The 27,991-nt window shown below is 43.7% G+C and overlaps 1 protein-coding gene across 1 annotated transcript in view; it reads right to left on the bottom strand.

Moving 5' to 3' along the window:
• The window catches only part of ANO2 (anoctamin 2), a 373,482-nt gene that overhangs the window by 300,017 nt on the left and 45,474 nt on the right, over positions 1–27,991 (bottom strand). Inside the window, exon 3 of the mRNA XM_073621286.1 lies at positions 11,115–11,567. Coding sequence (XP_073477387.1) covers positions 11,115–11,567 — 453 coding nt within the window. The remainder of the gene's footprint in view (positions 1–11,114; positions 11,568–27,991) is intronic.

Below are 27,991 nucleotides of genomic sequence, written 5' to 3'. Positions count from 1 at the left end.
GTGAGTATTTTGCAGCTCTCATTTGTTTTTGAAAATGAAGAAAGACAAGAAAAAACTTTTTTTTTTTTTCTTTTTTCAAATTTCAAAACTTTGTGACAAAAAGTGAGGTCTGCAAAATACTCACTATACCTCTCAGCAAATAGCTTGGGGTGTCTACTTTCCAAAATGGGGTCATTTGGGGGGGTTTTGTGCCACCTGGGCATTCCATGGCCTCCGAAACTGTGATAGGCAGTGAAGAGTGAAATCAAAAATTCACGCCCTTAGAAAGCCTGAAGGCGGTGCTTGGTTTTCGGGGTCCCGTACGCGGCTAGGCTCCCAAAAAGTCTCACACATGTGGTATCCCCGTACTCAGGAGAAGCAGCAGAATGTATTTTGGGGTGTAATTTCACATATTCCCATGGCATGTTTGAGCAATATATCATTTAGTGACAACTTTGTGCAAAAAAAAAAAAAAAAAAAAAAAATTTGTCTCTTTCCCGCAACTTGTGTCGCAATATAAAATATTCCATGGACTCGACATGCCTCTCAGCAAATAGCTTGGGGTGTCTACTTTCCAAAATGGGGTCATTTGGGGGGGGTTTTGAACTGTCCTGGCATTTTATGCACAACATTTAGAAGCTTATGTCACACATCACCCACTCTTCTAACCACTTGAAGACAAAGCCCTTTCTGACACTTATTTTTTACATGAAAAAGTTTTTTTTTTTTGCAAGAAAATTACTTTGAACCCCCAAACATTATATATTTTTTTAAAGCAAATGCCCTACAGATTAAAATGGTGGGTGTTTCATTTTTTTTTTTTCACACAGTATTTGCGCAGCGATTTTTCAAACGCATTTTTTGGGGAAAAAACACACTTTTTTAAATTTTAATGCACTAAAACACACTATATTGCCCAAATGTTTGATGAAATAAAAAAGATGATCTTAGACCGAGTACATGGATACCAAACATGACATGCTTTACAATTGCGCACAAACGTGCAGTGGCAACAAAATAAATACATTTTTAAAAGCCTTTAAAAGCCTTTACAGGTTACCACTTTAGATTTGCAGAGGAGGTCTACTGCAAAAATTACTGCCCTCGATCTGACCTTCGCGGCGATACCTCACATGCATGGTGCAATTGCTGTTTACGTTTGACGACAGACCGCCGCTTGCGTTCGCCTTAGCGCAAGAGCAGGGGGCGACAGGGGTGCTTTTTTTTTTTTTTTTTTTTTTCTTTATTATTTTTTTGCTTTTTTATCTTATTTTTAAACTGTTCCTTTCATTTTTTTTTTTTTTAAATCATTTTTATTGTTATCTCGGGGAATGTAAATATCCCCTATGATAGCAATAGGTAGTGACAGGTACTCTTTTTTGAAAAAATTGGGGTCTATTAGACCCTAGATCTCTCCTCTGCCTTCAAAGCATCTGACCACACCAAGATCGGTGTGATAAAATGCTTCCCCAATTTCCCAATGGCGCTATTTACATCCGGCGAAATCTAAGTCATAAAATGCTCGTAGCTTCCGGTTTCTTAGGCCATAGAGATGTTTGGAGCCACTCTTGTCTCTGATCAGCTCTATGGTCAGCTGGCTGAATCACCGGCTGCATTCTCAGGTTCCCTGTTGAGACAGGAGAGCCAGAGAAAAACACGGAAGACGGTGGGGGGGGGGGGGGCATTCCCTCCCACGGCTTGTAAAGGCAGTCTAGAGGCTAATTAGCCGCTAGGATTGCTTTTACATGAAAGCCGACCGCTGGCTGAAAAGAATGATACCAAGATGATACCTAAACCTGCAGGCATCATTCTGGTATAACCACTCAAAGTTGTGAATGGCGTACCTGAAGACAAAAAAATGGTTAACAATAAAGCACAGTAAACAGTAAAGTATAAATAATTACATACCTGAAAAACAAACATGATAAAACATAATAACAATAACAATAAAACACTGCAGAATAGAATACAGTAAAAAAAGAGCAGAACAATAGAGAGAGAGAATAGAGAGAAAGAACAATAAAACGACAACTATTTTTTTTTATTTTATATATATATATATTTTTTTTTTACACTTTTTTTGTAACTAACTTTTATAACGGTAACCGGTTCCAGGTTCGGGTCTCTCAAAATGCGATGGCATCTTGGGAGACCCTGTGAAAGTGTGCCTAGTCTGTGCAATGCTGTACCCTACGCTAATACTCAACTAGTGAATGGTAGCGTTCAAAACATTCACCAATGCAAAGACCAGGATTGTCAGGACAGGAGGGACAATAATAGCGGGTGTCACGCCTATATTCGCGCTTGCTGCAGACACAACATCTTTTTGGGGGGGTTCGTTGGGTAGGGGTACTCGGGAGGACATAAAGAAAATGCCTCTCATGCAGCCGACTGCATTTGGTTGGGGATGTGAATGAGGGAAGTACGGGCGCTGCAGAAGTGGTGGGTTCCCAATTAGGATTGGCGAATGCAGCAGGAAGGGCACTATGGGCACGACGGGCCTGTGTTTGTCTTTTTGGTGGCAGCGGGACACTACTTGTGCTTGCCACCTCACCAGCTTGAACTGCACTTATGGGACTCGCCACGTCACCAAGTGTTACTGCAGCGCTGGTTTGACTACGACCGGGGTGTACTAGGCCGCTGGTGCTTGCCAGTTCAATAAAAAGCTTCCAAAAAAACTGTTAGCGATCGCAGGGATCAGGTCTGACTCTGCGAACGCTGCAGTTATGCGTTTAGTGTTTTGTAAGTGTCAGTGATCGATCGATACTGCACTTGGGTGGGCTGGACTGGGCCGGGCGGAGGGGCAAAACGCAGGTGCTAGCAGGTATCTGGGCTGATCCCGCTAACACTGCGTTTTTGGGAACCCTAAACTGCTGGGGACGCTAGTATAGATCTGATCGGATCAGATATTGATCCGTTCAGATACTATACCACTAAAGGAGGCGTATGCTGCGTGCGTGGGTGTTAGTGGTACTGGCGCTAACCTGACGCTGCCTGGGGCCGGTGCTTGCTAGTTCACCAAAATGCTACCAAAAAAACTGTTAGCGATCGCAGGGATCAGGCCTGACTCTGCGAACGCTGCAGTTATGCGTTTAGTGCCTTGTAAGTGACAGTGATCGATCGATACTGCACTTGGGTGGGCTGGGCTGGGCCGGGCGGAGGGGCACAACGCAGGTGCTAGCAGGTATCTGGGCTGATCCCGCTAACACTGCGTTTTTGGGAAACCTAAACTGCTGGGGACGCTAGTATAGATCTGATCGGATCAGATATTGATCTGATCAGATACTATACCACTAAGGGAGGTGTACGGTGCGTGCGTGGGTGTTAGCGCTACTGGCGCTAACCTGACGCTGCCTGGTGCTTGCTTGCCAGTTCACCAAAATGCTACCAAAAAAACTGTTAGCGATCGTAGGGATCAGGCCTGACTCTGCGAACGCTGCAGTTATGCGTTTAGTGTTTTGTAAGTGACAGTGATCGATCGATACTGCACTTGGGTGGGCTGGGCGGAGGGGCAAAACGCAGGTGCTAGCGGGTATCTGGGCTGATCCCGCTAACACTGTGTTTTTGGGAACCCTAAACTGCTGGGGACGCCAGTATAGATCTGATCGGATCAGATATTGATCCGATCAGATACTATACCACTAAGGGAGGCGCATGCTGCGTGCGTGGGTGTTAGCGGTACTGGCGCTAATCTGACGCTGCCTGGGGCGACGCATATCACCGCCGGGCGATCAGGGGGCTAAACCTTTATTCGGTAATAAACGGCGGGTGCCCTGACACTATAAAAAATAAACAAACTAACCAGCGTCACCCGTAACGGTTATACGGTGATCAGTGGTGAAAGGGTTAACTAGGGGGCAATCAAGGGGTTAAAACATTTATTAGGTAGTATATGGGGGTCCCTGTCACTATAAAACGCTGACGGCGAACCTAAATATTTACCTCACTAACTAGCGTCACCAGTGACACTAATACAGCGATCAGAAAAATGATCGCTTAGCGACACTGGCGATGGGGGGTGATCAAGGGGTTAAAACTTTATTAGGGGGGGTTAGGGGGGTATCCTAGACCTAAAGGGGGGTAATACTCACTGTCCCAACACTGTAACTGTCACAAACTGACACTATGCAGTAATCAGAAAAAAAAAAAAAAAAACCTGCTGGTGTCAGTTTGTGACAGGGGGGGGGGGGGTGATTGGGGGGGGATCGGGGGGCGATCGGGGGGGGGATCGGGGTGTTTTGTATGCCTGGCATGTTCTACTGTGTGTGTAGTGTGTTGTGCACTTACATTGATGTCTTCTCCCCTCGGCGCTGGAACGGAATACCGAGCCGAGGGGAGATGACATCATTTCCTTTGCTGCTGTTTAGCATACAGCAGCAAAGGAGTGTTCCCATTGGCCGGCGGCGATCGCGAGGGGGGGGCCACGAACGGATGGCCTCCCCCTCATCTCGGATCGCCGGGGAACAGAACGGGACCGCTTCGGGCACCGGGGGGGGGTCCGATCGGACCCCCCACCCGCGAGAGGCAAATCACGTACATGTACGTGATTTTGCCTGCCCGTGCCGCCTTGCCGACGTAAATCGGCGTTAGGCGGTCCTTAAGTGGTTAAGCTTTGACAAAAAAAATGGAAGCTGATTGGTTTTTATGTAGACCTGCACCAGATTTTTCACTCTCCAGTTTTAGTAAATCAACCCTTGTGCTTTAGCAAAGTACATGCCACCCTGTTATGGTTTATTGGTTTTTGGAATTCCTCTTGTATCTTATGCTAAGCCTAAAAGACTTTAGTGCTCCATTCACACTATGGTGTTCCAGATCACGGGCTGGAATCACAGCAAATCGCGGGACGCCCTTGCAATCCCCGTTCCTTTTAATGGCACCCAAATCACTGCGCGATTTTGCCACAATTGTCATTCAACTAATTGTGGTAAAGTCGTGCAAACAAAATCGCGAGACACCTGTCACGGCAATTGCGGTGATATCGCAATGCGATTTGGGCGCCTTTGAAAGTAATGGGGATCGCAAAGGCTCCCCGTGATTTGCAGCAATTGGGAAGCCCTTTAAAAAGCATTTATCTCTAACCCAAAGGCCTCATTCGTGCAACCTAAATCGACCATGGTGCAGCAAGTATACTGTGCATACCTGCAGCCAGGTGTAAGTGTTGCAAAGAGTGGTGACTACTGAGCCTGTACAATTCAGTAACAGGCTGAAAGGAGCTGGGGTTGTGCAAAGGCTGTAAGCATGTATGCCTATGTTCCTGCACATACAGTGATTATTTGCCATTTGGGACAGATGTTTGGCCCTGTTTACATTCTGTCTGCATCCAAGGCTGGACATCTGTCCCTAACCGCTGGGTGTGCAGATACATACGGATACATGCTTACAGCTGCGAATATCCCTGGCTCCTTTTATCCTGTCACTGAGTTGTACAGGCTGAGTGGCCACCACGGATTGGAAAACCTGGTTTCCTGGCCACAGATATTCACAGTATACTTGCTGCACCATGACTGATTTAGGACATTTGAAAAAGGCCTAAGAGCTCTGGAAGCAGATCCTGGAGGTATGGCTGGCTGTAGCTTTAACCAGGCATTTACTAAACTTCAAAAGGCATCCAGCAAATTTCAACCTGGTGTATCTGCGTATGTTTTTGCTTGTGCCTATTCTTTATTAGGGGAGCTGGCTGTAGCTTTAACCAAGCAATTAAGCATGCGTCAGTACTGGTTCTTTAGGCTTTTTATGGGCCTATTATTTAATAACTGTGTTCCACACATCACTGCCATATGTAAACATCCCCTGGCTTAGCCATGGAGCTTCATCTGAAAAGCCCCAGATTGTCCAAAAAAGTTGTTATGCTGATCGTTAATTGTACAAGCCATCCGGGTCATAATAATACACATTTGCTGCCATGTATTTTGCGTGTTGTGGAAATAACAGCAAAGTCATGTGACAGCCAGTGGAGAAACTCTGTGCGCAGCTGAGACCCAGCGAGCTGAGCTATGATGCAAGCACTCCCCGAGGAGGTCACTGACTATACAGTGTCTGTAACACTATATACAGTGAATGGGAGATATTCTACAAATGTGAAGGGGAAAGGTTTTTCTTTAAGAGCTACCTCTGCCAAAATACCCTCACATCCTGGCTGAGGGACAGGTTTTACCCTGCTTTTTTGTAGGGGCAGTGACTATATTTTCTCACATTTTTTACCTATTATTAAAGTATATCTAAACTTAAAAATAAAACTGTAGTACATTGCAGATTACTAGTCAATGTGGTGGTTGCATTAGTTTTAATACCCATTGACCCCACTAGAACTCCAGTGCCCTTGTAACTTCCTGTACACTGATATTATTGATCTAATCTCAGGGTTATTAGCCTTCCCAGTGCTCTCCCTGATCTACCTTACCCCTATGTTATGGAGAAGGGAAAAAAGCCTGAAAAATATAAACTAATGCAGCCACCATATCTAAGGAAGCTAAGCTACAATGCATTCTATTTTTGTTCTTTGGTTTAGATATGCTTTCATTTTAAGATTGTTAGTACACTGTTTCATTCTTTTAGAGTCTAATTGTTTATATGTCATCTACATTTTGTAAATTTGAGAATACACATAAGTCAGTGGTGTATTTAGGTTTTGTGCTGTCCTAGGCCTGACTAAACTCATGCACCCCCTAATTTAAATATGACCACCCCTTCCTGTCAAGGCCACACCCCTTCCTGTTTAAGACTCGCCCTGTCATCTGTAAACCACACCCCTTCCTCTTTAGGCTCATTTGGCACCTTTCAGGGGGGAGGGGGGAACGGGTACCTGTTTTTGACAGGTACCCTTCCCCACTTCTGGGAAACTGCACCGCCCCTCGGAAGTTCACCCCCCTCCTCCTTCCTGCACCACTTGCCCATTCAAAAAGTGCAGCGCGCTTTGCACATGTGCAGTAGGGAACCGGCCGTTTTACCATGGTGGTGGCAAAACCTGAGAGCCAATCCAAAAAGGATGGTGTGATCATTGCGGCAACCCTGGACAGTTAAGTGTCCTAATATTAAAAGTCAGCAGCTACAGTATTTGTAGCTGTTGACTTTAAATTTTTTCACGGGGGGGGGGGGGGGGGGGGGCGGGGACGGAACTCCTCTTTAATGAGTTTGCAATGATTTCGGCATGCATGGAGCACTTTATTGCAATATCATGATCTGCATATTAATGACCTTTCACTGAATGTGGACTTTTTAATGAGTTTGCATTGATTTCAGCATGCATGGAGCACTTTGCACATGCTGAAATCAATGCAAACATTAGTCTACATTCAGTGAAATCTCAATAATATGCAGATCATGATATTCCAATAAAGTGCTCCATGCATGCTGAAATCAATGCGAACTCAATAACAGTCCACATTCAGTGAAAGTTCATGTACTGCAAAGTTTGCAGTACATGAACTATCATTAAATATGGACTGTTTAATGAGTTTGTAGCATGGGTCACTCTATTGCAATATCATGATCGCTATATTAATTTCCATTATGAGCACTTTTTATGTGATTGGCACACTCACATTACACTCACATTACAAAAGCAATAGTGATATCATTTATTCAATTTTACCTGCTGTCCTGGCCTGGGGGTTCCCCTCGTGCTCCTCTCTCTCTCCTCCTCCTTCTCCTCAGGTCACAGCCAGACCCTGCCCAGGACCAGGGAGAAGATTCAGTGAAGGAAAGCCGTGCGGAGGAGGGTAGGCAGAGCATAAGGCTCCACCTCCACCAGTCACCTTACATGCAGCCAGTCACCGGCCGCTTATGAGGGCGCGAGTCGCCCCCCCCCCCCCCCCCTTGGCCAAGCATGCCCATATACACCATACTATTAGTTACCCATATTTGCAAGTGTCGGCGCCGCTACAGCAAGCCAGCCGCCGTGGGCTGCATATGTGCTGGAGGCAGCTGCGGAAGCCGGGACTCGGGAAGATGGGTTCGGGGGGGCTTTTTCTCATGCGGGGGTCAGCTTTTTTTGCTGCCCCCCCCCACAAAGTACCGCCCTAGGCTAAAACACAACACTGACACAAGTAGCATTTCAATATATATGGTACAGTATCTCACAAAAGTGAGTACAAAAGTGAGTACACCCCTCACATTTTTGTAAATATTTTATTATATCTTTTCATGTGACAACACTGAAGAAGAAATGACACTTTGCTACAATGTAAAGTAGTGGGTGTACAGCTTGTATAATAATGTAAATTTGCTGTCCCCGCAAAATAACTCAACACAGCCATTAATGTCTAAACCACTGGCAGCAAAAGTGAGTACACCCCCAAGTGAAAATGTCCAAATTGGGCCCAAAGTGTCAATATTTTGTGTGGCCACCATTACTGCCTTAACCCTCTTGGGCATGGAGTTCACCAGAGTTTCAAAGGTTGCCCTTGGAGTCCTCTTCCACTACTCCATGATGACATCACGGAGCTGGTTGATGTTAGAGACCTTGCGCTCCTCCACCTTCCATTTGAGGATGCCCCACAGATGCTCAATAGGATTTAGGTCTGGAGACGTGCTTGGCCAGTCCATCACCTTTACCCTCAGCTTCTTTAGCATGCAGTGGTCATCCTGGTGGTGTGTTTGGGGTCGTTATGTTGGAATACTGCCCTGCGGCCCAGTCTCCGAAGGGAGGGAATCATGCTCTGCTTCAGTATGTCACAGTACACGTTGGCATTCATGGTTCCCTCAATGAACTGTAGCTCCCCAGTGCTGGCAGCACTCATGCAGCCCCAGACCATGACACTACCATCACCATGCTTGACTGTAGGCAAGACACATTTGTCTTTGTACTCCTCACCTGGTTGCCGCCACACACGCTTGACACCATCTGAACCAAATAAGTTTATCTTGGTCATATCAGACCACAGGACATGGTTCCAGTAATCCACGTCCTTAGTCTGCTTGGCTTTCTTGTGCATCATCTTTAGAAGAGGCTTCCTTCTGGGACGACAGCCATGCAGATCAATTTGATCCAGTATGCGGCGTATGGTCTGAGCACTGACAGACTGACCCGCCACCACTTCAACCTCTGCAACAATGCTGGCAGCACTCATAAATCTATTTCCCAAAGACAACCTCTGGATATGACGCTGAGCACGTGCACTCAACTTCTTTGGTTGACCATGGTGAGGCCTGTTCTGAGTGGAACCTGTCCTGTTAAACCACTGTATGGTCTTTGCCTCTGTGCTGCAGCTCAGTTTCAGGGTCTTGGAAATCTTCTTATAGCCTAGGCCATCTTTATGTAGAACAACAATTCATTTTTTTACAGATCCTCAGAGAGTTCTTTGCCACGTTGAACTTCCAGTGACCAGTATGAGATAGTGAGAGCGATAACACCAAATTTAACATGCCTACTCCCCATTCACACCTGAGAACTTGTAACACTAACAAGTCACATGACACTGGGGAGGAAAAATGGCTAATTGGGCCCAATTTGGACATTTTCACTTAGGGGTGTACTCACCTTTGTTGCCAGCGGTTTAGACATTAATGGCTGTGTGTTAAGTTATTTTGAGGGGACAGCAAACTTACACTGTTATCCAAGCTGTATACTCACTACTTTACATTGTAGCAAAGTGTAATTTCTTCAGTATTGTCACATGAAAAGATATAATAACATTTTTACAAAAATGTGAGGGATGTACTCACTTTTGTGAGATACTGTATGTGCACTTTGTGCATATGGCAACAAAACGTTGACTCTTGGATTTTGTATTGGTCAAAGCTCCCAAATGTCCCTATGTTAAGACAGTCTCTCTTTTTGATGCCATTATCTCTGTCCCTCTTGCCTTCACAACTCCTCCTCTTTTATATCTGATTAGCGATAAGTGAATCTGCAAATATTTGGTTAACCAATAATTTCTTGTTAATCAGTTCTAGCCATTTGTAGGGGTAATAAGCAAACTATTCTCAAACAAAAGGCTTAGGAAGTGCGGCACTGCCACTGGGGGACAATTGCCAAAAAACAAAAAGATAAAAAAGCAGTATCTCCCCTATACAGAATTTTTAGCTCTGCCCAATAAGGATGAACTCAAGATTTGGTCCAAACACAAGTTCTGAACAGCCCTGGAGCCCCAGGAGATGTAATTTGGTGCCAGCCACGGAAAAGCTATGGAACACCTCTCTAGTTCTCTAGTCCATCAGGTATTACTTTTGCAGAGTTGACAACACTATGTGGCTGTAATGTGATGAGCACTAATAGAAAGACATAGGGTGCCAGCAATCAAGCCAGTACTGACTTTAGAGGTTGTGTTTGATATATTTACTTTAAAGCGAGACTCCAAGACTTACCCCTTGTCCTGAGCACAGGACCTGTGCTCTAAAACAGAAATAATCTCTACTACATAAAATATGTACCAAAGAATCTATATTTTCTAGGCAAACAAGAATGAGGGCTGCACTCCAGAATACTATCCCACAGTAAAGCATTATTGAATTAAGAGTCCATTCAAAGCTTGCATAGGCTCCTCCCTCATGTTTCACTAATCAATAATAATCTCCACTAATAATTTTCAGTCGATATTCCCCAATAATATTCTTCAATGTATAAGATATGAACCAAATTTATTTTAAGAAACAAGAATGAAGGTCACACTCCAGGATATTATCCTACAAAAAAGCTTTATTGAACTCAGAGTCCCTAAGCTGGCTTTGTATTGACTCTTAAGTTCATTATAGTTTTACTGAGGGATTGTATTCTGGAGTGTTGCCTTCATTTTTGCTTGTGTGGAGTGGTGTGTCTAGCTGAGATGCTCCAAGCTTAAACCATCAACATTGTAAGAACCAAAGTTTAAACAAGAGTTAGGAACATGAGGCAAAGGTATGAAAATTATTTACTACCTTTATGTCTGAGCTATCCTTAATTAACATGTCACATCTTATAGCCAATCAACAATATTCCATTTTCAAAAAATTCCTTAAAATAACTAAGTTGCAAAGGTTCCCATTAAACAGAATAACACTGATCTATGAACGCTTCAAGAACAAGAGATGTATCCAGGAGAACTTGTTTGCATTTTCCATTGTCTATGCTGATTTATCATGGTAGACCTCTAATGTAACTTAAAAAAAAAAAAAAGAAAGGGCACTTGGTTTTATCCTGCAGGCAAGACCTCACTCACCTCAATGTCTTTTTCCAACTCCAGTCCAGCTTCTATAAGATTATGCTCAAACTCTTCCCGTTGACATCTCTTCTCCTCTTCTAGGGCATCCTGGTGGCTCATCTCTACCACCACTACCTCATGTGGATGACAGGAGTTACCATTTCTAGCAGGTTGATGGTCCTGGTTCTGTTGTTTTTGTTGACTTTGTCCTTTAAGTTTTTGTTGTTGATTATGTGATTCCCCAGGAAGAGGCTGTTCCGGAGGTGTCTTCCCTATTTCCTCTGGGGTCACTGAATTCCCATTAGAAACAATAACTGCTGGAGGCCGATGGTTGTTGGGGGATCCATTGTGTTGGGTTGGCCGATGTCGATAATGGTAGGCAAGGACATAGTCAACTTTTCTTTTGCCATCACTAAAATGCATGCCACTTGTTGCAATCTCCTGGTTTTCATCCACATAATTGTTAACAACCTACAAAGAAGAAGCAAAAAAAATAATGAGTAAAGCCTCTCGGGAGCAGAATGCACAAACAGAAAGGTGATCCAGAATATTACCTGGGTGACTAAAAAGAAGCCAATAAACAAACAGAATCCAAATCACATTCTACATTCCTATTAACATTAAGCCTATGGGACAAAAACTGCAAGTGTGTCCAGCCAAAATAAGAACAGGAAACATATTGATAGTAGATGATAATTATTCAGTAGGGCTAATATTTAAATGATCTCTATTCTAAACATAAGCTGATCAATTTTTATTATATGTTTGTTAAATGTATGTTTATAAACTCATGTTCTATATATTTTGTTCATTATTTGTATAAAATGTTTATTATACAAATAAAATTGTATAGGGTGCCTTCATCACACTCAATTTGCAAAGCTAGGTTTTCTAATAAGGAAAACTGGTACTTCCTCAACACTTGTTAGCTATTCAGACAGATCCAGTCTTTGCCAGGAAAGGAAGGGATGAGTGTTTTTCTCACAGATAGCCAAGGGGTGGTAAAAATAGGCGGTTGCCCACCCAAATGCTAACATTACAGCCTAACAGGACTGAAAACATGTTGTGGCTGCGATGCTTTGATTCATGGCTGCAGCATTTTTAGTTTGGTCGGCAGAGTTGGACAGGCGGCACTGCCCTTTCAAACTCACCCATTGAGTTCAACGGGAGCGCACTGCAACCACAAACCAAAATCTCCCTTAGAACCTGAAAAAAAGCAGATGTTCAGAACTTAGATAGCAGGATTACCTCCTGAACGTCCGCCATTCACTGCTGTATTGCATTGCTGCCTGTCTGAAACAAGACTAATGCAGAGAGTCGAGGAAAGACAGACCCACCACACGGGAAAACAAGAAGGAAGTATTACTGTCCAGGGAAGTTCAATTCCTATCGCCTGACACCCAGGAAACACAGTTCCGCACGCCGGCAAGAAGTTTCTTCTAAAGGGTTTGAAGCCGACGGTTGTCTCTCTTGTAAAGGCAACCTGAGCAGCTAACTAGCCCCTGGACCACTGTTACAAGCAGCGGGAGGGGACATGCCCCCCTCTCCCGCTGCCTTCCGTAGGCTATCCCATCCCACCGGGACACCAGATCGACCAGCCAAAACTTCCGCCAGCTGATTATAGAGGAGGACAAAGACCAGAATTGCTCTTTCCACCTTTATGATATAGGAAACAGGAAACGATGAGCAACCATCACTTCTGGTTTCCCCAGGGCCATTTTTAAAAATGGAAAGCATTTGATTTTGGTGTGATCAAATTCTTTTAAGGGCAGAGGAGGGATCTGGGGTTTTATTGACTCCAGATCTCTCCATAAAGAGTACCTGTCACTGCTTATTACTGTCACTAGGGATGTTTACAGCAACAAAAGTGATCTGAAAAAAATTAAAACGAAATTGTGCTCACGCTCAAAGGCAAATGCATGCGTCAGTCCCACACAAACACACACACGCAAACAACGATTGTATCACCTCGAATGTCAGATCATGTGCAGCCATTAGCACCTGTGTAAATCTAAGGGGTCATGCACACTGGATGTTTTTACAGCTGCTTCTAGGGGCGTCTGGCATTTTTTTTTCCTGCCTCTAAACTCCTCTGCATGTTAGCCTATGTGTCCATGCACATATAGGCTTTTAGCAGCGTTTAGTGGCAGGAGCTTTTAGAGGCTTTTAGAGGTAGGAAAAAAAACACAATGGGGGTTATTTACTAAAGGAAAATCCACTTTACACTGCAAGTGCACTTGGAAGTGAAGTCGCTGTAGATCCGAGGGGGACATGCAAGAAAAATAAAAAAACAGCATTTTAGCTTGCAATCAGCAGAGCTTCCACTCATTTCAGATCTACCCCTTAGATTTAGAGCGACTGCACTTCCAAGTGCACTTGCAGTGCAAAGTGGACTTGCCTTTCGTAAATAACCCCCTATCTGCAGAAACCTTGCAAGCAACTTGTTCTAAATACAACCAGAGCTGCTAACACCTACCACATCCCATATGCAAGTATGAATCTATCAGAAATCAAAAAAGCATGTGTCGTGCTCCTATCACCCCCCCCCCCCAAACCCCCCCCCCCTATAAACCAATGTGATCAATGTATATAACTTTCGCGCACAAATGTACGCGAACATGAATACTCCTTCCACACAACTTAGGAATATCAAAATTTGTGCAAGATTAATACTTCACAAATCAAAAAATGATTATTATTAAAATTAGTGCAAAATATAATCATGCAGTGCAAAAAAAAAAGTATAATCCTCTATGTTCTAGTGGGATCCCAATGATCAGGGGTATCCCTTCCATTAAGGGCGCACGGGCGCCACCCCCCCCCCCTTGTCCATCGCCACCCCCCCCCCCATCCATGCGTCCGGCCCCTTTCAGGACACCAGCGCATGGATTCCAATGCAGGGGGGGCTGTTTTTTTGAAGCACCGATTAGAGCCAGAGGCTCTAATAAGCTTCAATATAGGGTGGACTCGGGTCACAGAGAGTGCGCTCTGATCCCACCCAGGTGTGTTACAACAGCGAATGAATATTTGTTGTTGTAACGCTAATCCTCCTCCCAGCCATTCAGGAAGCCGGTTTTGACACCGGTCACCCGATTGGCTGAAAGAATAGGCGATCCTATTCCTAGGAGGAGGAGGGGAGGAGCTGGAAACGGCCATGGAGGAGAGGACATGGAGCTGCTTTACCAAGCTGCCTGCCACCTGCCGCCGCCAATGGGTTAAGTGCCGGACTGACCGGCAAACCGCATGGGGGGGTGGGTGCCTCTCAGAGGGGGGGTGGTTATTTGCTGCCCCCACCCCAAAAAAAAAACACCAGCCGCCTTTGCCAGTGACACTCATGCTCCCCCATCATCAGATGTGCCCTCATCTGATATTGTGTGACCTCTCAATTAAGTGAGGTCTAAAATCGCTTTTTTGTCCTATCCAGGACTAAGTATTCTCATATACTCTTTCTTCCTTCTTATTCCAATATTAAATTGCTCAAATCATGGCTATAGGGGTAAGAAAAAGAGCAATCATAGTGATTATAGCTCTTGATTGAAAATACTTTATTTACATTAATAAAAAAACTACTCACATGTAGCTGGTGCTTGAAGCGCACCACACTATACAGCGCGTGTGTGTGTCAGTGAGAGGACGCTGGCCGTACCCTTTGCACTCTATTTAAAGGAACTATATTGCCACTTGGGACACTTTTTAGGAAATTACTGTACCCCCGGATTTGTGGGACTCATATTTGAGCGCTTGAATGCTGGCTTTGGGAACCGCAATGCACTGGCCAGTGCGAGAGAGTTTGCCAGAGACTGTCAGACCACTATTTTACATTGCCCTTTAGTCAGGACCCCCTTAGTGTAGGGGTTAGGAGTAAAGTCACTGGTTTGCTTGCTATCTACAGAGTCAAACATTATTTTGTAACCTATTAAATTGTTTAATACTGCTTTTCCATCCTTTGGTTATTGTTCTACTGTGTCGCCCTGGTGCTCCTGGCTCCTCCTCTTCAGTGAGTGCCCCAAAGAAAGCCGGTTTCTATGGAGGCACTCATGCGGGCTTACTCCCGAGCCACCTATCTGCATCTATAGATACAGAATGGGTGGCTCAGCCCTACTCCCTCTTAACAGAATTTTATTGACAGCAACAGGAGCCAAAGACTACCGCTGCTATCAATCTGCCCAATGAGGAAGGGGTCAGCGATGAGAGCCACTGCTCTCTTGCACATCACTGGATCAAGATTGGATAATATGCAGTATTGGGATCTTCAGTTTGAATGCCGGCCAAGATACTAGCTGCATGGAGTTTGCATGTATTCCCTGTGCTTGTGTTGATTTCCTCTGGGTACTCTGGTTTCCTCCAACACTCTAAAAACATGCTGGTAGGTTAATTGGTTCCAGTCTAAACTGGTCTTAGTATGTGTATGTGTAGCAAAGTCCCAGGGCCCCTGAAGTCCAATGGTGACCTCCAGAGTTAGGGACAGCTGACATCCTTCTGTGTAGAGTGGGTTACAAGGCATAGTGGGTGTAATGTAAGGTAGATTGATGGAGCCAGACACTTCTTGAATGCAAAGAGATTTATTGTCTCTTAAACAGAACTGGGGGAGAGGGGGTTAGGGCCAGTACACTCTTTAGCAGATGCAATGTTAAATGGCAGACTCTGAGACTTCTAGAGGCAGACAGCGATGCAGGGAAAGGCAACCAGATAGACACCACAACACCACATCTGCATGAGTAGGACTGCTGTCTCCTATGGCAACAATCTTGTAACAGTTTCTAACAATGGTTGCAATGAACTCCTCCACTTCTTCTACAATCTCCTATTGTAGAACTTCACTCAGCTGAGCTCCCAGTCTTTCACTAGACTAACAGATCCACTCGCCAATAGATCTCCTGGGCTCCTCCAATCTTCTCACTCAGTATCTTCCTCAAGCGCCACTCTCGCATCCCTGCTGGGTCCCTAGCTTGGCACTCAGAGATACTTCTCAAGCTTCATCCCACTGGTCTACTTGGCTTGGCACACAATAATGCTCCACAAGCGTCACCTCCACTTTCTGGGTCCCGGGTTTGGCACCTGCTGAAGTTTTCTCAATTCTTCACCGTCCCCGACTGGGGAGAATACTGCTCAGTTACTTGCTTCACTACTCACATTGGTCTCCAGTAGCAAGGTGGATGGTCCCTTAGTGGCAACAACTTCCTCTCTTCCTCCAACCACACCTGGTTCTCCGGCCGGCAGAACAGTTGCTTCTGGTTGGACTGCAAGCCGCAGTCCCAACCCTACGCTGCTCTCTTGCTTCTGGTTAGGCCCCCAGACAGCCTAGCAGCCAGATGTCCCCGGGATAGGCCCAAGGTTTATGGCATTACAACACACGTCCACCCGGACAACCGTCCAGGTGGCACAGAACCCTGATCATCTGACTCCATCCAAATAAATAGAAGAAGGAAGAGAGAGCAGCGCCACTCTAAGCATAATATGTCAGTGTAAAAACTTTAATTTACTTCAAAGGTAGACTCAAATTTGAGTAGTGGCAAACAGGCATTTATTCTAGGGTTCTTTAGCGTTCCTGGGTATTTCATCGGTTCCAGCTGGACAGCGGTGATGAATCAGTCCCTTAGGCTCCATTGGAGTCCGTAGCTCCGAAGCTGGAGAGTATCACGGTAGGCACATCAGCAAGGCATGTAAGCTGGCACGTCAGGCGCTTGTGAACAGGGAGCGTGCCTGCTGACGTGCCTGCTCTGATACTCTCCAGCTTCGGAGCTTCAGACGCCACCGGATCGGCCAGGGACTGATTCATCACCACTGCCCAGCTGGAACCGATGAAACACCCAAGAACATTAAACAACCCTAAAACAAATGCCTGTTTGCCACTACTCAAATGTGTGTCTACCTTTGAAGTAAATTAAAGCTTTTACACTGACATATTACACTTAGAGTGGCGCCGTGCTCTCTTTCTTACTCTCTTGCTATAGAGTCTCTTCTGCTCTCCTGAGCTGGCTGCCGCTACCAACACTGAACAGAACCTTTGACACAGAACCTTTAACACAGGTCTGGATCCAGAAAGAAATGGACTTAGCCACCAAAAACTAACTGGACTTTCATTGTTGTTTTTTATATATCTAATTAGCTGCCCCTGCTAGCTCTCCATCCTACCCTCCTATCACCCAAATAAATAGGCTCTCCCAGCAGACCAAGAGACCCAAGAAAATCCCTGCTCATTGGCTGAGACACCCCATTCATTCCTAATCTGTCTTTGCAATGCCCTTATCTTATCTAATGCCACCAGATACCCGAAAATCTTTTGTCGCCTGTAGCAAAATGCTTGTCACTCAAAAAAAGTACATGAGCTTCTTTTAGGCAGATTGGAGGTTAATTGGCCACATAAACTTCAATGGGAACACAACATGAGCATTTTACAAGTGTTTTGTAGCATGTTTTCTGCCAAAACAGCTCTCCCGCTCTAAACTCCTCCCCCTAGTGCTTTCTATTGGCCAAAATAAAAACACCTGAAGCTTGAATACACATGTAAAATGCTTGTAATATGCTTCTAAAATTCTCATGACACGCTTGCAAAACTCTCAAATAAAAATGCTTAAAAAAATCGCTCTACTTGGGTTTGAATGGGGCTTAACAGACATACTACGAAATATAATTTTGGCAAATAATACTTAGGTGCAAACTATATATGTCCCAAGTACATCACAAATCTCACACCCACAAACATTTTGGAATAGCCAATCTGAAAATGATCCTATGAAACATTTATTTACCTTCAATAACTGTAAATTCAGTGCTACAAATTAACTTAAACCTTTGAAAACAACTGTTATGCCCCGTACACACGATCGGACATTGATCGGACATTCCGACAACAAAATCCATCGGATTTTTTCTGATGGATTTAGGGCCAAACTTGTCTTGCATACACATTTGCACAAAGTTGTCAGAAAATCCGATCGTTGTGAACGCGTTGACGTAAAACACGTACGTCGTGACTATAAATGGGGCAGTAGCCAATAGCTTTCGTCTCTTAATTTATTCTGAGCATGCGTGGAAATTTTATTAAGAATCCTTTTGATCTGATGTGTACATCACTACTCCTGAACTTCTCTGGATATCATCACTAAGCCTGAAGCGACCCCCAGACTGCAAAAGCTGGGGGTCATCGTCATCTGGTGAGTGGGGATACATAAGGGGGTGTTGATTTGCACCTGAAAATCTCTGGAGCGTTTGACGTTTTTCTGCACCTGAAAAGTTTTCTTCATCGTGGGTTTTAACACTTAGAATACTTTTGATTACTTCATTTGGACTTTACTTTATTTGGATTTTGTTTTGATTATCTTAATTTACATTTACACTCATTTATACTTACATTTTTGCACTTATATTTTAATTTGTGAGCGCCATATTTTCATATTTTTTAAATTTTTCTAGTGATTAGCACTTTGTGTGTGGCAGCTGATTTTGTTTTCTGTTTCACTGTTTTTTCACCACTAGCGCGAGTATATATATTTTTATATATTTTTTACATGTTTCTCATTGCACTTAATATTGGCCATGGCTTAAAGAGGTGTGACTAAATAGAGTCTGAGTTGACTTGCATAGTACAGAATGAGGCAGTGTTGAATAGGAAATGAACAGCACAGTATCTGTGGAGGTACATTGGAGGGGCCAGGTTCCAACAATAGATGCTGGGGCACCTGTTCAGGGGTCAGTAGTTAGTGACTTACTTACTAATGACCTCTAAACTCTGCGTCACTACTGGCCTCTGAACTCTGCACCACTTACCACTGGACTCTGCATCAGTTACTACTGACCCCTGTACTCTGTGTCACTTACTCTTGACTCCGAGTCACTTCTGGCCTCTGAATCACTTACTACAGTTAAGGAGGTCAATGAGGTCAGTCTCACAATAAACAACCCTCTCTCTCACTGAATACATCAAGTTTCCTTCTGTAGCTCTGGCTGTCTTCTTCCTAAAGGGCTAACATCTTACAACCAATTAAAGCCCTGCCTCCCTTCCCCTTCCCCTCTCTACACTAACAAATCTCAATTCAGCTACCCTTGGGGCCCATGCACACTGCACACATTGCACACATGGTGGATAGGCCACTGTATTTCGTAGAGGGCGCTTATGGATTCGTATACACTATGTTCATAGCATAGCACCAACTGATATATTACCCTATATCAGTGACTATAACACTGTCATCCTTCATTACTGTTAACCTAAATATGCAATGTATCAGATTATTATACCACCAAGAACTGTGTGAGGTCTTTCCCTGACTTGGGTCTGGGGCCACCTACATACAGCTTTAATACCTTTCTGATGGCATCTTCTGATACCATGTTCTTTCATTTTCTAGGGTTATGTTGACACTTGGGAGGTCTCTGAAAAGCGATCCTAGGTGGATCGGTTTTCAGACAGCAGCTAATCAGCTGCTAACAGGCAATTAGGAGGCAATCCTGCAGCCCCCTGAATTACTTTTTTTAAATTTCTAATGGAACTAATGTGCCACAACCATAAACCAGCCCTATTGATTTGAATGGGTGAGTTTAACAAGTCAGCCCCAATAAATTTGCCTCAGCCACAATGCAAAGCATCGTGGCCACAGTATGTGTATTTTTTAGGTTTTTGGTGAGTCTTTGAGGGGCAGTAAAACTGACACTCAACCACCTTTTTTTAATGCCCCCTGGTTGCCCTTGTAAAAGAGGCCTAAAGGCTTTTGAACCTTTAACAGCCTTTGCTTGTTTGGCGATGGTACTGCCTGCCAAACCCAGCCTGTGGTATATTTTTGTTGCAGCACTTTGTGTCTACTAACATGGCCAGTGGCCAGGGGCATTGCTAGGTCTACAAAAGATCTGGGGCTAGAGCCCATAGCAGCGTAGTAAAGAAAGTCATATGCTTGGGTGGGCATACACATGTATATACAGTAATATACGTGTGTGTATATATCCCCAGAGAGCCCCCCACTTACATCAGGGTCCCCAGAGAGCCCCCCACTTACATCAGGGTCCCCAGAGAGCCCCCCCCTTACATCAGGGTCCCCAGAGAGCCCCCCTTACATCAGGGTCCCCAGAGAGCCTCCTCCTTACATCAGAGGCCCCAGAGAGCCTCCCCCTTGCATCAGGGTCCCCAGAGAGCCCCCCACTTACATCAGGGTTCCCAGAGAGCCCCCTTACATTAGGGTCCCCAGAGAGTCTCCCCCTTAAATCAGGGTCCCCAGAGAGCCTCCCCCTTAAAATCAGGGTCCCCAGAGAGCCTCTTCCTTGCATCAAGGTCTCCAGAGAGCCCCCCACTTACACCAGGGTCCCCAGAGAACCTCCCCTGCCCTTGGGGACCCCTGCAGAGACTTAGGGCTATGGGACCCAGATTCGGGGCTATAGCGCCCAAAAGCCACCCCCTAGCGACGCCACTGCCAGTGGCCATGTTTACTTGTGGCTGGGCAGTCGGGGAAAGAAAAACCAAGGGTCAACTACCTATTTATAACGTGATCCCCCTTGCCGCTTGTGTATACGAGATCTAATTAGAGACAAAAATTCTATGGACTCCAAACTGCCAAAGACAGGGTTACTTGTCTTAAACTATATTGGGTTTATTATCTGTTGAGATCATTTTAACTGCTATAAGTCGTCAGTGAATATAGCTGTGCTTGGCCAGAATCTATATTCCTTCTTGTTTATAGTGAACTAGGAAAGGGGTACCACTGATCAGCAAATGAGCTGGATCCAATGATGATCCCACATTTAATTATATGCTGAAATTTAGGGGAGGGATTTTCCACCCTCAGCAATATCAAAAATTAGACCCTTCCCTAATAAACAAGTATACATTTTTTCCACATCAAATGGGGTGGACAAATGGCATAAAGGAAACCCACTCATGAGCTAACAATTAGGACCCCAGCTACAGCTTCTCACCTGTGAAGAATCAGTGATCCAAGGCAACCTCTCTGGCTACAGATTTGCAACACTAACCTTATCAATACAGTTATTGACATAAGCTGGACATTATTTAACCACGCTTAGAATTTTTTTATTTTTGTTTATTTGCAGATATGCGAATCTGTATTTCTACATATGATATTTTAAGTGTTATCGGCTTAGCTGCAGTTCCAGACAACAATAAGGGCCCTGGGGAGATCGATTTCCCTGTGTTGGGTGAGACTACTACTTTAGTAGTCACGGAGAGCTGATAAGCAGGCTACTTACTCACTTGGGTGTGGAGCTGGATGCTCATTGTGTGAAGGATCTTTCACAGTTTCCTCCTCTGCAGTTTTCCATCTATAGCTTAAGCCTCGTACACACGATCGGATTGTTGGCCAACAAAACCGTGGACTTTTGTCTGAAGGGCGTTGGCCCAAACTTGTCTTGCATACACACGGCACACAATTGTTGGCCAACAATCACGAACGTAATGACGTACTACATGGTTTGTCAGCTCTTTAGCACCACCCTTTGGGCTCCTTCTGCTAATTTCGTGTTAGTAGAAGTTTGGTGAGTGTTGATTCGCGCTTTTCATTTCACGCTTTTCATTTCGTGCTTCTCAGTTCGTTTATGAATGGCCGTTCGTCAACTAGACATGTTGCCGAATCGGAGGAGATAACGTGTTATTTATTATTGGCCTTGGAGTTATTGCTTTGACATTATTTTTTTGGTTGAATAATAATGATTTGATTTGGTATATTTTCTATATTTTTGGATTCATAGAATGCACTTTTTGGTTAAGTTCTATTGGCAGATAGCATGTCTAATTTTATTTGTTTTCTTTTTTTAATGCACAATAAAAAAATTGTGGAGAAAAATACTTGGCTATGTATTTTACTTCAAATGACAGTTTGGGAGTAGGCAGCTACATTTAAAAAAATACAATGTAAAATTAACAAGGGGCACCAACATAGTTGTATCTTTGATCTTAAAAGCTGCGGGGTGTTGTGGTAACTTGCTCAAAAAATAAATAAATAAATAAATAATATTATTCTTGATATCACTAGAAAAAAAAAGCCTTTGAAATTTGTTTGCAATAACTCCATCAGTATCACCAGCAAAGCAGCTTCATTATTATCCCATTAAAGAAGAAGAGAATGTGCGCTGCATTTCAAAATTTCATAATTTGCCACGTCACGAATGTTAATTCTCCATTACGAATGCTAGTTTACAAGATGGACCGCTTCTGGCTCGTCCTTGCTTCAGAGCATGCATGTTTGTACTTTGGACTTTTGTCCGACGGACTTGTGTACACATGCTCGGAAAATCCGACAACAGCCATTTGAAAAAATTTAAAATTTTAAAACCTGCTATCCAACATTTGTCCTTGGAAAATTCTACAACAATTGTCAGATGGAGCATACAAATGGTTGGATTTTCCGCCAACAGCCTATCATCACACATTTCCAGTCGGAAAATCCGATAGTGTGTACGAGGCTTTACACTGATGGGTGTTGTTTAACCTTTCATTTATGGACTGGAATTTTATAGGGACTCTGCTTTAGTTTTCCATTTTTTATTTTCTTTTTCATTTGAAAATTCGAACATTCTGCAATGTCATTATGTTATTAGCGCTCCACCTACTTTGTATATATTTATCTGTTTGAGTTTTTGCATTAGACTTTATGGTGCTGGCAGCTGTGTTTACACACTATATTCATATATAGTTTTTTTAGTTAAGTTGTTTCTAGCGCAGCGTTAGCCTTTGGGCCTCTTTTTCCACATTATTTAACCACTTCAGCCCCAGAAGATTTTGCTGCTCAATGACCAGGCCATTTTTTGCGATATGGCACTGTGTTGCTTTAACTGACAGTTGATGTCCTTTTTTCCCCACAAATAGAGCTTTCTTCTGGTGGTATTTGATCACCTCTGCGTTTTTTTTTTTTTTGCACTATAAACAAAAGAAGAGCGACAATTTTGAAAAAAAAAACAGTATCTTTTACTTTTTGCTATAATAAATATCCCACATTTTTTTTTCAAAAAAACATTTTTTTTTTTCCTCAGTTTAGGCCGATATGTATTCTTCTACATAAAAAAATCGCAATAAGCGTATATTGATTGGTTTGCGCAAAATTTATAGCATCTACAAAATAGGGGATCGATTTATGGCATTTTTATTATAATTTTTTTTTTTTTACTAGTAATGGCTGTGATCTGCGGTTTTTTATCGGGACTGCGATATCGTGGCGGACAAATTGGACACTTTTGACACATTAATGGGACCATTGACAATTATACAGCGATCAGTGCTATAAAAATGCACTGATTACTGTATAAATGTCACTGGCAGGGAAGGGGTTAACACTAGGGGGCGATCAAGGGGTTAACTGTGTTCCCAAGGTGTGTTCAAACTGTAGGGGGGATGGGACTGTCTAGGAGGAGAGACAGATCGGTGTTCATACTTAGTGTGAACACACGATCTGTCTCTACTCCCCTGAAAGAACTAGGATTTGTATGTTTACACACACAGATCCCGGTTCTCGCTTTGCCACGAGCGATCGTGGGTGCCCGGCGGTCATCACGCCCACCGGGCACTCGCATCGGCTTCGGGCACACGCTGTGGGCACGTGCTCGCCCCTAGTGGCCAAAAGGCAAAGCGATGTAAGGTAATGTCGTTTGCCCAGCCATGCCATTCGGCCGCAGTAAAACTGCGGTGGCTGGTCGGCAAGCAGTTAAAGGAAAAAAAGTAATCAAGCCAAAAAATGTTATTTTAGTTTTGGGTAGCGAATAATTAGAATCTCTTTAAGGTTTTGTTTAGTTTCTGTTGTCTCATCTGAAAGATTTCCCTGCACAAATTTAATTACAGGGTTTTCAAAAAACTGTTTTACAGTTTTTGATACAGTAAATATAATTAGCCAAAATATATCCTTATAATAAATTCCCACAATCCCTTGCACACCAGAAATAAGAGGAGGCAGGGATGTAAAACAGGAAGATGCAGAGCTAAATGGGGTTTTAACAGTACTGTTGTCTCTAGGTTACATAATGTGAACAGAATAAATTATAAGGATTATAAGAATTTGGTGGGTAAGGCCATTAACATACATGTGACTTGTAGGTATATATCGGCTTAATTTCTAGGGTCCAACCAGGCTTTTTCTTTTGTTACTGACTACAGTAAAGAGAAATGTGATTGGTTGGAGTAGTTAACTGGGATTTGCACACGCTCACTTTTATGAAGCTTACTAAAGTATAAACTTTAGCAAGGCAATCATAGTTCAGCAATGTTTAGGCGCTATGTCCCAGCGATTCCAAATAGAAAGTCTATATTTATTAATTCTCCCCAGCAGCTACACAGTAATTACATCAGGAGAGGTGTCAGTAGAAACATAATCCGAAGAATCCAAATACACAGCGCTCGGGGTGTTCTTTCAGACCTCCCAACATTTTTAGATGGGAATGAGGGACACCTACTAGCAAACGTATGTAGGCCTAGGACACGCCCCCTGCTACATTTCCTTAAAGGAGACTTAACTGAAAAAAAAAGGTTAATTAAATCCTCAAGGGCTTTTTTTTACCACTACTATTCCTTTATATTGGCTTTTAAAATTTACAAATGGAGCAATTTAGAATTTGGATGAAAGGTTTAGCACTGGGAAACACTTTTTGAAAGATAAAAAGTACATTTTATATACAACTATATAGATCAGACCAAAATGAGGGACAAATGGGGGGGGGACAGAGGGACATTGCTCCAAATCAGGGACAGTTGAGATGTTATGATGTAAAATCACATACTCAATAAGATCCAATATATGCTCTTATGACGCAGCCAGTCCTTTCAAACATCTTGGTTAATCTTTGAATAAAAGATTATGTTTGAAAGGACTGGCTGCACCATAAGAGTATATATTGAATCTTATTGAGTACTGTGACTTTACATCATATAAGAACACCCTGAGCGCTGTGTATCTGGAATCTTAGGAACATGTAAGGTAATATCATTTCAGGTTGTTTTCGATCGGCAACTATTCTTTCATAAAAGACCTTGTTCAGGCACTTTTTGCTGTGGAGTGACAAGTGTTTCTTAACCACTTAAGGACTGGGCCTCTTTTTTAGATGTGTTGTTTACAAGTTAAAAACAGTTTTTTTTATAGAAAATTACTTAGAACCCCCAAACATTATACTTTTTTTTTCTAACACCCTAGAGAATAAAATGGCGGTTGTTACTTTCTGTCACACCGTATTTGCGCAGCGGTTGTACAAGTGCACTTTTTAAAAAAAAAATAAATGTTTTGAATTAAAAAAATAGGACAACAGTAATGTTAGCACAATTTTTTTACTATATTGTGAAGGATAATGTGACGCCAAGTAAACTGATACCCAACATGTCACGCTTCAAAATTGCGCCCGCTCGTGGAATGGCAACAAACTTTTACCCTTAAATCTCCATAGGCGACAGTTAAAAATTTCTAAAAGTTGGAAGTGATGTTTTGACATTGCTTCCACCCTGCAGTGTCATGGAGACGGGTGAGGGCCATCTTCCCCTCACTCATCTCCATTCACAGCCACGGGAAGGATCCGATTGTCTCTGCCACTGCCGACGGTTCCGGTAAGCGCTGGAGAAAACCAGATCGCGGCGGGAGGGGGGGGGCCTCTCCCGCCGCCGATAAAAGTGATCTCATGACAAATCCTCCGCAGAGACCACTTTTATCTTGTACCAGACCGCCAGCCAAACACGGCTATACCGGGGTTATGGCAGCTAGCTGCTGCCATAACAACGATATCTGTCCTCAAAGTGAGGACATATATCGGCGTGCGGCAGTCCGGAAGTGGTTAAATATGCTCCTGCCAGAAGCGTAACTAGAACCTTCAGGGCCCCAATGCAAGAAACCATGAAGGGCCCCCCTGACCCCTGGACACAGCCCTTTCCTCTGAGCCTGGTGGCAGAACAACAGGCCCCATGTGCATATAAAGGAACCGATTTCTCCATATCCCCCCCGCTTCTCCTCCTCTCCCTCCCACAGGCATTAAGCGGCTGCAGGAGAAAAATGGAGAGATGGCTTCCTCTATGTCTGTGTTTATCAATCTTTTTCCAATCAGGGCATCCTTGAAGTATACCCTAGGTGAATGGGGCTGCACTGCAACGACCCTGCAACTGTGTGCATTGCATGCATTTGCAGCATAGTGATGATGCATTTAAGGGGTTAAAACAGGCAGTCAGGAGGCAACATATTGCCTCTTTACCGGCTGTCAAATGCCTCTGAAAAGCGATCTGAGCATGGATCGCTTTTCAGAGGAACAGCATTTTTTTTTTTGCTGGTACTATGAACAAGCAAGAAAAAAAATCTGTTCTTATTGTACACATATATGGAGTCAGGATTAAACACGAATACATAAAATGTGCATACATGTAAACACACACACACATACATACACATATATAAACACACACACACATATACTGTATATATATACACACACATATACATACACACACATATATAAACACACACACATATATATAAATGCACATATGCACACACATATAAACACATGCGCACACACACCTACATACATACAGTATCTCACAAAAGTGAGTACACCTCTCACATTTTTGTAAATATTTTATTATATCTTTTCACGTGACAACACTGAAGAAATGACACTTTGCTACAATGTAAAGTAGTGAGTGCATAGTTTGTATAACAGTGTAAATTTGTTGTCCCCTCAAAATAACTCAACTGCTGGCAACAAAAGTGAGTACACCCTTAGGTGAAAATGTCCAAATTGGGGCCAATTAGCCATTTTCCCTCCCCGGTGTCATGTGACCCGTTAGTGTTACAAAGTCTCAGGTGTGACTGGGGAGCAGGTGTGTTAAATTTGGTTTTATCGCTCTCACTCTCTCATACTGGTCACTGGAAGTTCAACATGGCACCTCATGGCAAAGAACTCTCTGAGGATCTGAGAAAAAAAATTATTGCTCTACATAAAGGTGGCCTAGGCTATAAGAAGATTGCCTAGACCCTGAAACTGAGCTGCAGCATATTGGCCAAGACCATACAGCGATTTAACAGGATAGAACAGGCCTCATCATGGTCGATCAAAGAAGTTGAGTGCATGTGCTCAGTGTCATATCCAGAGGTTGTCTTTGGGAAATAGATATATGAGTGCTGCCAGCATTGCTGCAGAGGTTGAAGGGGTGGGGGGTCAGCCTGTCAGTGCTCAGACCATACCCAACACACTGCGTCAAATTGGTCTGTATGGTTGTCGTCCCAGAAGGAAGCCTCTTCTAAAGATGATGCACAAGAAAGCCTGCAAACAGTTTGCTGAAGACAAGCAGACTAAGGACATGGATTACTGGAACCATGTCCTGTGGTCTGATGAGACCAAGATAAACTTATTTGGTTCAGATGGTGTCAAGTGTGTGTGGCAGCAGCCAGGTGAGGAGTACAAAGAAAAGTGTGTCTTGCCTACAGTCAAGCATGGGGGTGGGAGTGTTATGGTCTGGGGCTGCATGAGTGCTGCCGGCACTGGGGAGCTACAGTTCATTGAAAGGAACCATGAATGTCAACATGTACTGTGACATACTGAAGCAGAGCATGACCCCCTCCCTTCGGAGACTGGGCCGCAGGGCATTATTCCAACATGATAACGACCCCAAACACACCTCCAAGATGAACACTGCCTTGCTAAAGAAGCTGAGGGTAAAGGTGATGGACTGGCCAAGTATGTCTCCAGACCTAAATCCTATTGTGCATCTGTGGGGCATCCTCGAATGGAAGGTGGAGGAGCGCAAGGTCTCTAACATCCACCAGCTCTTTGATGTCGTCATGGAGAAGTGGAATAGGACTCCAGTGGCAACCTGTAAAGCTCTAGTGAACTCCATGCCCAAGAGGGTTAAGGCAGTGCTGGAAAATAATGGTGGCCACACAAAATATTGACACTTTGGGCCCAATTTGGACATTTTCACTTAGGGGTGT

Source organism: Aquarana catesbeiana, linkage group LG03 (assembly GCF_042186555.1).
Source record: "Aquarana catesbeiana isolate 2022-GZ linkage group LG03, ASM4218655v1, whole genome shotgun sequence".
Lineage (NCBI taxonomy): Eukaryota > Metazoa > Chordata > Amphibia > Anura > Ranidae > Aquarana > Aquarana catesbeiana.
Note: the sequence above shows the minus strand (reverse complement) of the source record. Positions and strands in the feature narration are given on the sequence as shown.